This window comes from Cebidichthys violaceus, unplaced genomic scaffold, assembly GCF_023349555.1.
Source record: "Cebidichthys violaceus isolate CVI_PGR_0920_01 unplaced genomic scaffold, fCebVio1.0.p SCAF_6, whole genome shotgun sequence".
NCBI lineage: Eukaryota > Metazoa > Chordata > Actinopteri > Perciformes > Stichaeidae > Cebidichthys > Cebidichthys violaceus.
In genome coordinates, this window is record NW_027176816.1 from 1281629 (window position 1) to 1295576 (window position 13948).

Below are 13948 nucleotides of genomic sequence, written 5' to 3' on the forward strand. Positions count from 1 at the left end.
AATATCCACTTGTACTGCAGCAACTAAAGCATTATCAACACGTTGCATGGTTACGATTAGGCACTCAGTACTTGGTTAATGTCAGGCTATGAGGTCTAGATTGTGGTGTAGTGGTATAACTTAGGGGCAGAATAAACAAACTGTAAACAATGACATAATATCACATTTTAAGTTGGTATTGCTTACTTTGTTAGGAAGCAGTTTCTCATTTACACATCAAGCAGATTCGAAGCAACATTAGCATTTATTTGGAGTCAAATATTTTGTTTTCTGTTACCCTCCTTTTAGTTCTGCTTGGGCCTCCACTAGCTCCTGGACAGATCGGCCTCTACAGCTGCTAAATGCTCCACTACGTTCAAAATTGTCTCTCTGCAGTTTTACGCTTTTATGCTGTAAATAGACGCCCGCTGCAGCCGAAAATAACGTCGATGAGAGCGCAGAGAGTTAACCAAAATACTGTATGTAATGAGCTGAAAAAAAAACTACAATGCTCCATCGATCTAAAGGGAACCGCAGAGTCCGGTTATAATGCATCACCACAAGCGAGACAGTTCACAAACAAGTAGTCATGTGATCAATTGTTAATATGAAAACATTCACTACAACCACCTTAACCAAGTGCTTCTGTTGCCTGAACCCAGCCCCACGTGAGACTTGGGATGCTAACCCCGAGTCTTCAGAGTCACAGTCCACTACAAAAGAAACGAGTCACTGAATGTAACTTTGCCACTTATCATAATTCAGGCAAGAATTACTTTTCCCCCAAAATGTATTTGGCAAAAAACTAATTGGAGGTTTATCAATGTTATTGCTGAAAGACAGTGTTGACAGGCAAAGTAAACTGACCGCTATAATTAGTCAAAAGCAACGTATCAATACCAGCAGCCTGGATGATCAGAAATATGATCACATCTGAACTCTCATCATGGATGGATTATAACACCGTGGGCCCCTGGGCACCGACGTGTCAAAGGTTCCTGGTCCTGTAAGACCCCCCCATACTGAAAGAGCGGACCACAGCGGTCAGTTGTTTGTAGTCGTTTTGTGTCTCTTTGTAGCACCAATTTGTGGTGGTTTGGTGCCTCTTTATGGTCGTTTTGCTTGTCTGTGTAGTTGTTTTGCATCTATTTGTCGTTGTTTTGTGTGTGTGTCTGTGGACATTTTGTGGTTCATTTTCAACTTTCTACAGTCATGTAGCAGCTTCGAAGTAGTTTGGAGTGTTTCAGTGACATTGCAGATAAAGCCCAGGGGCCAAAGGGGTCGGGGGGGGGGGGGGGGGGGGCTGTGGCCGGCAGGCTTATTCAATAATCCATCGATGCCTTTCACTAAACACGCTTTCCAATTAGCATTGAACAGCTTTTCTTTCAAATGAATTTACCGGGAACAATTAGCTCCAGAGAAGACGCCCCCCCCCCCCCCCCCCACAGTATTCACAATGTGAATACCTTGGTGATGACAAGTCACACAAGCATTTACAGTTTACAGCCAAAAGGCAGATATACTCTCGAATGCAACAGTTGCCATGATAAAAATCAGTATGCTAAATATATTCAGACAAGTCAAAGTTTAAAAAGTACTTTTGGGACGTTGTAGCGTTTTCTCTCTGAGGCTGCTTGAGTGACAGGAACATACAGTAGCGATAGGGAACATTTCAAGTCTCTTTCATCTTGACGGGGACTCAGCACATCCAGTGAATGTGAATGATTTCCAAAGTCATATTTCCTCTCTCTGTTCAGATCCACTTTTTTCAACAACTTGGCAAGATCCAACGGACGCAGCAGCAATGTTTTGATTATATAGTGACGACACATTATTTTCTTTTTTTTTTTACAAAGGGAACACAAGAAAGCCAGAAAATGTTGAGTATTGCCATCCACCAACTAGGTTCCCCTTCTCCAGCTTTAAGTAGACTTTGTCCTCTTTTTCTAGATAGAGCAGAACTCCATTGGTGGCCGCCTCACGAGTTACATCTTTGTCACCCGCAAAGGCAGAGATGACCGGTTTCCCATTCAACATCAAGTTCACCTGGACAACAGAAAGAACAATTAGCAACGGGAAAGGAAAAGGAATAGTTTTAAAGATGTGTTTTTACATCTTATACGCAACATCTTATATATACAGAGCGGTTCCTCTTCCACATAGCCGGCTGCCATGTTGCTACGGTAGCCCAGAACGGACAAACCAAACATTGTCTCTGGCTATTTGTGTTTTCACATTTTCGCACCATTGACACACAGGAGAAGCTTCTCACGTCCTTTTTTGAGACGTGATAAGTGAAAATGATGTCACTACTTCAACTTCCCCTTGCAGATTCATTATAAACAAGAAACAAATACAGAAATGATGAAAATCATTATCCCACAACAAAGTTAGATTGTTTATGCTTTTATAGTTGAATCAAATCAATACTGTTGTATTACTTTGAGATGTTGTCTATAGGGAGGGTTCAAATGAAAAAGTATTAACTCTGTTCATTTTTTATTTTTTTTAATTTAAAACATATAGTTCAACCTCCCCTCCCCACACCAATCATTATCATACTGTCCCTAAAGAAGACATATTGTCCCACTCCAATACTAAAATATGTTTACAACCAATATACAACCCATATGTTGCACAGCTCTATTAAATAAGCAAAAAGAATACCTGTATGGTCTGGCTCTGGTACACTTTAATGACATGGAAGTTAAAACTGTAGATTCCTTTTCTTGGGGACAAAAATACAGATTCAAATGTGAAGTAGTTCCCTATATTCACAAGAACCTGTGAGAGAGGAAGAAAAAAAACACCATTATGACAAACGTGTTTATGTAGCCAGCATTTTAACAATGGCTTTTTACTTCAATGGAGCTTTAGGATTAAATATGTCAATGCACCGCAGGATTCTGTTGTGGCTACTCGGCTCGTTCCTGCTCAGACACAAACTGAATGCAACGCTGAATAAAAAAATATGCAAATCAACCTTTCTGCCTCGACCAAGCATTGAACTTTCCTACTTACACAAGAACCCCCCAAAAATATGCTTGATGACATTTTTTTATAAACAAATTCCAGTGTGGAGCAGCAAAATCTGGATTTTTCTTCCACTCTTTACACTCATAAGAAGACAGCACCTGAAATAGATCAGACACGTCCTCAACACTGCCTTTTCATTGCGACAATAACCTAATGAATATTGGAGTGTTGATAAATTAATATTTGTGTTCTTCCTGAAACGATCCACCCTGAATATGTCAGTCAGTACAACATGCAATGCTGCCTCATGAGTGTCGCTAAGAGGCTTTAATAAGCACCCTACAGTCATATTAGACATGCAGCATTTATAGCAACATAAAAAAATGAACTTCTTTGGGTCCATGATTAATGAAGGCACGAGCTCCTGTCTGTCTGTACCGTCAGAGCCTCAAACACTTGGAAGCTCACCTGTTAAAAAAAACACACCACTGCAGCCTCAGCCACGACCTTTGACAAGTGTTGCTTTCATAGCAACAGCACGGACATGATCCACACCAATCAGATCACTTGCGGTGTGTTGACAGCAAAAGATATTATGTAATTCAAATGAGAAGGCAGAGGATCAGTTGAGTGATATTGTTACTCTGCCCACCGCTCTATGACTAATCTTGTTGCTTCGTTTTATTTATTTATTATTTGGAGAGGTGTGTGTGGGGGTTATTAGGTGAGGGTGTGCGCGCGTGTGCTAGCGCGTGCGCTCTTGATGGGGTAGCTTGAGGCAAACCGATGGATGCGTGTGCAGTGCTCTGCGGGACGCCCGCTCGCAAACATGATCCAGTCACTTTCAAACCTGGCTGCGTTTGATGTGCACTTGTACGGAATTCACATGCCAACTGCAACTAGACTCAAACTAACCACCGGGGTGCAGCTACACTTAACTGCAATGACACTTTAATATTCTGCAATACAAGTCACCACTGAGCTAAAAGGATGAAGATGTATCACAAAAAATAACAAAGGACTAAATTAGACCCGGTTTTGACAGATCGGAAATCATGGGATGAAATTTCTAAGTTAAGCACTTTTTACATTATTGTTCATACAAATCGTCTTAACCTGGTCGAAGTAGATTATTCTCGTTTTGTTGCTCATCTCCGACGGTTCGTGGTTGTTGCTCCGGACTGCAGAGAAAGCCACCTTGGAGTTGGCGGCGCGCACGGAGATGCCGAGCGGAGAGGACGAAGCCTTCCAATCCGTGGTCGGGTTAGAGTCGCAGACCACGAGACATTTCCCCTCCAGGACAATAGGCTCCGTGTCATTCTGAGCTCTCGCCACCCCAGAGATCACAGTCCAGCTGAGCATCAGTACGAGGGAGTTCAACATGGTTATCTATCTCTCTCCCGCTCTCCCTCTCTCACACTGAGACAGCTGTGGCAGCGCCGATTCGAAAAAGAGAGACCGTCTCCTGCGCCACACAAGTTTCCGAGTCCCTCCACTGGTCTCTCCCCGCCGCAGACGCGTCTGACGCTGTGAAATTCTCTTATTGGATCCAGATATGTGCCATATCCAAGTGAGACATCCACGAGAACAAAAAAAAAAAAACAGTCCGTATTAAGTCTAAACCTTATTTTGCTAACAACCGAGAAACACAGAGGTCACCGATCGTTGTGTATGTCTCTCATTTTCAGGTAGACTCGAAGCTCGTGGATGAGACAAAAGTATCTGTTTTAGAGAGGGCTGCTCCAGTCTGAGAGGCGAATCTCTCGATAGATCGTCCATAGCCCCCACTCCCACTCCGAGTAACGCGTCTGACAACAGCGGTTCTCCGCAATGATGTGCTGCGTGTGTGCGCGCCCAGCCATTACGCACGCACATGTGGTAGAAGTTGTAATTAACTGTCCCATTTGCCAAAAGCTTACATTTCTTTAATTTCCCTTAAAATAGCTTCCGGCTTTATTTGTAGCTTATTTGTGTTAATACCGCTGAGTAGAAACACGTGTACATTTCTAACTCTCTCTGATCCAGGAACAAATCCATGAAAGATAGTTTCTCATGATTTCCCCGACTGTGATATAGAAGTACAGAACTGAAAATGCCCTCGAGCATACACATTTTTTTCTTTTCGTGTTTCTAGTTCCCAGACCTCCCAGTCCACTCTGGCTGTGCTGGGTTTCACTGTAATGCAGTGACTCATATAACCGCATTGCACAGGTGGGCTGACAATCTGTCAGGAAAAATGTAAAGCTCCACAATCCTGTGGTGTTCCTTCAGAAGTCTGTGAACATCACTGGTAATTGGGTCTTGGTTGTTTTATCACGCAGCATCACGCTGCATTAAATCAACAAGTCCTCCGTAGTGTCCTGTGAGAATACAATATATACATCACATAATGTATTTCACAACATCACCTCTGTCCTTGTGTCACTTTAGGCTCCCCATAAAACAAAAGATCAATAACGACCTCCTTCAACTGACTTGCAAAGAGCTACATCATTTGGTATCCACATCGACTTTGAGTAAAAAATGAAAATGTAATAGTTTTATAAGGAAATTTGCAAGTGAGCATTTCTTGGGTCTGTAAATTCTGTTGTCCTTGACATAACTATGTAATGTAGGACTAGTTGTATAGTTTTAGATTAGTTGAAATGTCTATTTGCGCCCGGATGAGAATAGCTATTCTGCTATTTACACCTGGCCAAGTTGACTGTGCAACTTAATTTAGCAGTAGATAGCTAGCAGAAAGGTTAGCTATCTATTCAAAGGGTCATACACACGACTATCACCCAGGAGAAAGGGGGTCGAGTCCTTCCAGAAGGGTATTTTTACACTTAGCTGACTTCAGTTTTCAGTCGGTTTGGTTATGTTTAGGCAACAAAACTACTTGATTAGGTTTAGAAAACATATAGCCTACAGTAGGTTACATACAAATACAGTATCTAATATTGCCGGGTCAGGTGCAAATAGCATTGTTGGCTATGGGTGCTTTCTATATGCTCCATACACAAATAGCCATATTGGCTCTTTCCCCCCTGGGTGTAAATAGTATCGTTAGCTAAAGACACCTGGATATTAATAGCATCTGCCTCAATCAGGACTCTTTCAAATCATTTTAATTAATTGTTAAGTTAAATATTTTTAGTCAGATCAGCTAAAAAAGCAAACATGGAAAAAGTCTAAAGCGTACAATTCAACATGTATGAAGATCAAAGCTTCTAACGATAAATTAATGATGCATGTATATTTAGCTTAGCAGCTCTTTCGAGGGAATTACTCTGAAGATCAAGGACGGCGTTTAAGCTCAACACAGCTAACTTACTTTCCTTATAATTCATACCAAATTCTTTCCAGAAAACTGGAAATAAATCCAATTTATATCCAATTTAAATCAACAACTCCTCCTAAAGCATCCATATGAATGCCTGATAACAGAATATAACATGTCTTTTATACGATTACACACGTGTTACAAATATTAAAAACATTCATGAACGGGTTAATACACATTTACACTCCATTCACAGCTGGGTTTCTAAAGTCACAAAGACATGTGGAACTCGAAGGCCAGTTCATGACCCTGTGGAAATAAAAAAAAAATCCAATACAAACCTCAACTCAAGGTCCTCCCAGAACTTCTCAGCTGAATCGTGTGGCTTTCAGCGGCAGATGGAATTACCTCAGCTGTTGTCGAGGAATAAATGATTAGATAAATACATATTCGTAAAACGTACGAGGAGTTACACTTGTTGACAAATGCATGGATTGAACACAAAATAGTGTCCTTGTATCAGTTCAAAACGATAGTGTGTGGAGTCAAAGCTGCCGAAGGTGTGTTTGTCACATCCACGTGTGCACTGTGGCATGCTCTTAAGGCACTGCTGAAAGAATAGACATAGCTCAGAAACATTCTTGTAATTAGTGGGTTTGTACAGAGTGTGTTGTGCTATTAAACTGAAATAAGCCTGAATCCTGAAAATCACATTTGGTGTGTGGGATTCATTTGCTTTCTCATTAAAATGATGCTTGTGAATGCAGCTTTTTGATCTTTGTGGCTGAACAACAAATCATTAGGTTACACTGTTGAAAGGGATAAAATGGTTGACTTTTTAAACAGCCTACCTCCAAAAGGGGTCTCAACCCAGACAAAATAAAACAGCCTGTGTTTGCACACAAGGTGCAATGTGATGACAAGTGTTTGTGTTCAGAGTACAGTTGCCTTTTTATCAACAGATTTCAGGTGGTGGTTTGCATGAAAAAAAAAATTGAATATCAATAAAAATCTGCTTTTATGTATTCAGAGTTACAACATATTGGAATACAAACAGCTGATTAAATGTATTCTATCTCTATCTAATACATATTATATATTGTATATTTATTATTATCTGGATGTTTTTAGATCCTTGAATACAACTGTACAAATCCAACTTCGATCATCAGACACAATGCTGTTTTTGGGCATCCGTCCATCTGTAAATGGATGACAGTCTGAGGAGATCGCCACCCCCAAACCTGAGTAGCTTCCATTTTGTGAGATTTGTGTCATCACCCTGCTCTGAGAGTCTAATGTTGTGCATGTCAATATGTTTCCATGGCAGTAGAGAGTTTACAGAGCCGAGAGGCGATCGATGGCTTAATGTGCCAAGAAACACTTCCTTGGAAATGTTACACATGCAGGGAAACCAAGTTCTCTAACTTATAAGAATATTCAGACCGTTAAGTAAAAATACTAAAACTGTGCAAAACTATAACAAGTAAAAACCCTGCTTTCAAAACTGTACTTTTGTAAGTAAAAGTATATAAGTATTATCAGTTAAATGTACTTAAAAGCAAATGTAAATAGTCATTATGCAGAAAAATGGTCATTCAAAAATGGTTATTTATTATTTTTCTGGATTAATATTACTGCTGCATTAATGTGTGTGTGTTGCATTATATATTTGAGTTGGTGCTAATTTTAACTCTACAGCAATGTATCATATTCTGTAAAATCATCATTTTGTAATGTCGATTTTCCAGCTGATCCAAGTAGATTTCAATTAGTTTATTAAGCTTCAAAGTAAATTACTTTTCTCCGCCAATAAACGTTATCCTTAAATTTATGAGAAAAAAAATTTGATTCTAAATCACCAAATATGGAGCTACATGGTTTTCACAAGACAGGAAGGTGTACGAAAAATAGCAACTAAAGCTGTCAGATATGTAGCCAACACTTCTTATTGGTTAGAAGGCGGAGTGACAGTTACCTGTTGGTGGAAGTTTGCTAAGTCCCGCCCCTTCTCAAAAGCGTGTTTTAACACAACGCGGAGCGATACAAACAGAAAGATTGTGTGGAGAGATAAACAAACAGTACAACAGAAAATAGATGTATGCATAGATTTATATATTTCTGGAGTGTTTGTTAAACGCAGAACTTCTAAGACAACAGACACGGAGTGTTTACGGTAAATGAATGTAGGCCTATGTACTGTATAGTTACTTAAGATTAACTGAAGCAGTCCTATTGAGGAAATAGATTTGGAGATTAAGGACAGCTTTCATAAGGTCAACACAATGAACCATAACTGTTTCCTGACCAGAAATGATAACTGTAGTTGAGGCTGTTGAATCTAAAGTTAAGATATAATGTCAGCATTATTTCCACTGAGTGGTTCATTCCTTTATATTTTGATACTAACGTATGTATTTAACGTTACTTTTACAAAATGGTATTTAAGCCAGTGTTCTTGTTGTGTTTCCATCAGTGTTAAAACAGTATTAATCGATCTTATATGCACCTCTAAATGTTACGTGTGTTATGAATAATTGAGGTGTGTAAGAACTTAATGACCATATAGACATATATGTACATTTTATTGGTTAAAAATAATTCATGATTGATGCTAGAAGAACATGATGTCCTGTTCTTACAGAAAACGTTATTGCTATTATGTGACGGTAGCGTTATTGTGTATCTTGGTGATGTGGTTATTCTCTATGGCCACAGATAACTGAAGCTGTGGGACTGAACAGAATCACCCTTTTTGTAATTCAGGCTTCCTTTTTGAGACCACCTGAAGTGCCTTGGCCCTTGGCCCTTGGATTCTGACAAAGGAGATGGCAAGACACCGTTGAACCTCCTCATCGCTGATTCCTTCATTCACTGCCTCATTGTGATGACACCAGTCTGGTAGGACTGTGTCACAAGTTCACATTCACATGTCTTGTATTATTGGATTGCACCCAGAGCAATTACCGATCCCAGAGCTAAGGATGACTCTGAACTGATTCAAACCTGACATTTTCTGACCAAACTAACAGCGGAGGAGACTTGAACATATCAAAGGAGAAACAGACTTTGTCACAGTTATATATGAGTATCGTTAGGATTTTATTGATACTCTTATCGGTTCTTTTTCCTAACTAAATAATAGGTTCTTAATATATTATTCATAAAAGAATACATTCAGAACAGGATTAGAATTTATTTATGTTTTAAATTGAACTAAATGTTGTTTCTAAAGCCTCGACAATAATGTTTACAACAACAAAGACTTTATACTCTGTAATATCTCGCTGGAAATGAATGTGGAGATGCTCAGCCCCCGACACAGAGGAGCTGCTGCAACGTGATAAATAATAACACCGAAACGTTATAAAAGAACCAATAAAAGAACCAATAACGTTTACGCTTATCAATACTCTGGTCTTCAATAATTTAGCGGTGGGGCCCGCGTTATAAACCAGGTGGAGGTACCCATCCCTCGTCACAATTAAGGAGCACTTCGTTCAAAAGCTTTTGACATTTTTAATATGGTGTATACAGTGTGTTCGGAATACTGTGTATGAATATGGTTCATGTTGAAGCATTTACTGTGAAACTCATTGAGTTCTTTTGTTTATTAAAAAGCGGGTTAGGTTGAACAATAAATATAACATCTGTATAAATATTTAAAGTCTGTCATATGTCAGACGCAAATTATCCCACAGACAAATTTCGGCAAATTTTTCTGGCGGGGATAAATGTTGGCTATGACTTTCAGGGCTCTAACTTGACCTTTTTTTTTTAACCTGCTGCTCCAAACCGTCCTGATATACAATTTAAACTGCCCAGGTGGATTAAGTATCATTTTAGGGTTGGTGTGCGAAAGCTCTTATTAATATAACAGCGGCCTTTTGTTTTTGAGGCGAGAAATGGTCTGGAAAAATGAACTGGCAGTTGTGAAAATTCGTTGGACATGACCTTGTTGTCGTCAGCGACGGCCGTGGTCTTCGGGCATCTCGTGCTGAAAACTGCTTCACCGTGAAAAACACGCGAGATTTTTTTTTAAGCACTCTGGTGTCACAGTGTCAGGGTGAGTTGAAGTTCAATGTACAAATATTGTACCTGCCTCCTTCAGCAGTTGTTTTCTTTTAAACTAATGTCATTCTATGCTCTGAAAAGGGACAAATAAAAAGAAAGGAAAAAGAAGTCTCTCAGGAATTTAATTCATGGTCAAAAGCACGAGTGTGTCCTCTGACCATATTGGACAGCCCTGTCGCACATCATGAGCTGCTTTGGTAATCTTCAAAAATTGCGCGGTCTCATTTTACAAAAACGTCTTCGATATACTTTTAAATGAATTGAACATAAATCCAATGTAGTGCATGTGAGGCTTTTCAAAGCAATATTATGGGCAATAGGCCAGAGACGATCAGAGAGACTCTGGTAGGGGCAGCCGCTATTCTTCACTGTGATATTTCAACATTTGGTCTGAGGAGAGATTTTCTGAGAGTCAACAGCTTAGGACTATATTTGGCTTGAGATCGTTGCTTCTTCTGGGCAGCGCAGCGAGCTGTAAATACAACGTTGACGTATCATCACCGCTAAAAGTTGGCATGTTGGCAAACAGTTGCTGATTTAAATAGCCAGCAAACATTTAGCAACATTCAAATAGAGTTGTGTTTCTGGTGATCTGTTCATTTAAGTCCAGTATTCACTCTCACCTAATTCCTGAGAAAATATATTTGACGTTTTAGTAGAGATGCTTATCGCTGTTTTATTTGCCGATTTTATTTTTAAAGTCTGACCTGCTGACTCCGATTTTTGCAGATTCCGATTTTTTTTTTTCTTCAAATTATTATCGACAGCAAAGCTTTTTTTCAGGACGAGTAATTCACTGTTGTCATTGTTCAAAAATAATTTGGTGCTGACATATTGCGAGCTTTATGACTTCTTCACTCACGCTGAAGAACTTCCTCACTGACGACATGGTGTGTGTGTGTGTGTGTGTGTGTGTGTGTGTGTGTGTGTGTGTGTGTGTGTGTGTGTGGGGCTGTGACATTAGTCTGTACTGCTGTGTGCCTACTTAAAACTATCGTGTGTATAATGTGACCCAAAAATATGAGACTGACGTCCAGTTCCGATCAGTGCATCTCTAGTTTTTAGCTGCTAAAGGCACCACAATGTTCATCGACTAGTCGCTGACTTACTCTGTTATTTGATGCTGAGCTGGTTAGTGTACGGTGGGTTTATCGGAGCTTTTTTTCTTTTTGCTGAAATCAAGGCGACAAGGTAAATAGTGAAGCTGTGGACAGTTAAAACAATAAGCTGAAAGCTGCTGAAACCCGCAGTGTCTGGAGATAATGCTACAGTAGTCACCGGGTCCATTGTTCCTATAAACATTTTGATTACAGCAGCTTAAACGTAACAGGCAGATGCATTGAAGCTGTTGCAACGTGCGTATATGAATTTTGTTTTATTCCCTTAGCTGCCAATTAAGAAGGCGGTACGCTCTGAACAAACTTTCCCAAAATAGAAATGCAGTCCCACATGGAACCACATGCAAATGTGCGTATGTGTATGTGGCTTCTCTTAAAATTGATTTTGAACAATGTTGCTCGGCGTTCGCAGAAGTTAAAGAGGTAACCGTCCGACTAAAACCCTCATGATGGTCCACTACATGAAGCCGGGAGGCCGGCTGGAGAAGTTGCCATGCGATGATAGCGTGACGAGAGAAACGAAGGCAGAGGGAGCTATGAGAGCTTTCCCGCACGAAGAAAACACAATGCAGGCGAGGTATTTCAGATACTACAGATGCTACAAATATCAAGCTTTGTTTTCTGCTGCACACATGTTGGCAAAGCTTCTGCTCACAGTAGGGATAATAATAATAACGATAATAACACCTTCGCACTAGCAGCTCACTGCTCAAGCTGTTCAGAGCGTTCCAGAAGCCGACTACACATTTACGTCCAGCCGGCTGCTTTTCTGTATACATTCTTGATTCTAATAAAGTAGTCTTGATTAGAAAACGTCTCCCTTAGATGCATTCAAACAGCGGGTGCAGCGCCGCAGCTAAATGATTAGCGCCGTGATTAATGATTAATACAACCTGAATGTAATTTGAGCTGTAGTAGTTACTGCATATAACTCTCAAATCTGAGTGAAGGAGAGTAAGAGAGGCAGGGCCTGGACGAGAGACGTGACGGGATGATGACAGTTTATGAAGAGCAGTGACGATTCAGCAGTTTCATACTCGGGAAGTAGTTAACGCGGACCTGCTGATGCGTAGAGAGACTTCGGTCCGCAGTGTAGTTGCTTCACTAAAAAAAACATGGGATTTGGACAGTAGAATTAGGCTTCATTATCAGATTTTTTTCCATGTTTTCTCTGCCTGTCTCTCTGCGAGAATGTTGTTTTGTGGGATAGAGTCTGCATCACAAGGAATGATGGACGAATGAATATGATAAGCACATAAAGAATAAAGCGAATCCTCTTCTCCACCACAAATAGTTACTCTTTCTCCTTGTGAGACGCCCTGTCTGTTGGCTAATGAACTTCATCCACTGAAGCATGTCAGTGATGAGTGCCTTGCTCAAAGACCAGGAATTAAAAATCACAAATTCATTCGGATTTGAAGGGAGAAATGTAGCGCTGCCCTCTGAAAGTTGATGTGTGGAAGAATCCGTCGGTGAGTCTCTCGAGACATTTTGTTAAAGCTATGAAGAACTTTGCGCTCTTGTAAATGAATCAAAAAACACGTTGGTTGTATCGATGAATGGTGATGACACGGCAGAAAAGTCACACCCACAAAGCATAGGTAACGAGATCAGGTCAGGTGGGTTGCCGACAATGAGGACAGTTTGCCTGATTGACAGTTGTGCTGGGAACAGGGCCCCCCCCCCCCCCCCCCCCCCCCCCCCCCCCCACAGGGTAGGAGGGGCCCTGCATTTGACTCTGTTAATGTGGTCGAAATCACAAACTGAAAACTGGATTTTCGGAACGCAGGATAGTCTATATGAGACAAAAAGGAATGAATGGTTGAATCTTTGTGTTGTACAGCTAAATCCAATTAACATAAAAATAGTTCTGATTCAGGTACAGCCCGAGAGAAATGTCAGTCAAAAACGGAATTTAAAAAGTTCTCATTGACATTCAGACAAACTTGTCGATGAGGAAACGGTCAAATCAAAAGTATTACTTTTTTTACACATACCTAAAAAAAAAACCCAGTGATGATTTGGAGTACAGCAGAGCTATACTCATAATGACAGAAGTATTGAAAGATAAAAGAAAAGTATTGCAGTACAGATTGTGACAAGGGATTAAAATGCATAACTTTTACATTTATGTGACTTTAAAAGTGAAACAAATTTCAAAGTGACAGAGAAAATGGAAACACGTATAATTTGAAGTGACTTTTAAAGTTGATTTTGTGTGCATGTTTAATGTGAGGTCACTTATCTCTTTTTAATTTCGAAAAAGTGGTACAAAAAAATTGCCTTAATGATCTTTCCAGCTGCAATTTTGGCAAATTGGAAATCTGAAAACTAATAAGATAAAATCATCTCTTTTAATGGAAATACGTTTCTAGCTAATTAATCACCGTTTTCTGCTGATGCAACGTTTTAATAATAATCAGTGGATTCTCCTTTTTACATGAAAGTGTGCAACCTTTCCTGCCCTCTAAGGGGTTTGATTCTGTACATCCTCACGGTTTAAAGTTCTAACTACAAGTAGTATTTCTGCTGTCAA

At 40.0% G+C, this 13948-nt stretch overlaps 1 protein-coding gene across 1 annotated transcript; it reads right to left on the bottom strand.

Annotated features, from left to right (window-relative positions):
- Window positions 1-1415: 1415 nt before the first annotated feature.
- Window positions 1416-4749, bottom strand: cbln4 (cerebellin 4 precursor). Its single transcript, XM_068733175.1, has 3 exons — window positions 4072-4749; window positions 2647-2763; window positions 1416-2025 (listed from the first exon to the last, which is right to left on the bottom strand). Exons 1-3 carry the CDS (start codon window positions 4336-4338, stop codon window positions 1828-1830), a joined length of 582 nt encoding a protein of 193 aa, XP_068589276.1. The 5' UTR covers window positions 4339-4749; the 3' UTR covers window positions 1416-1827.
- Window positions 4750-13948: the final 9199 nt, after the last annotated feature.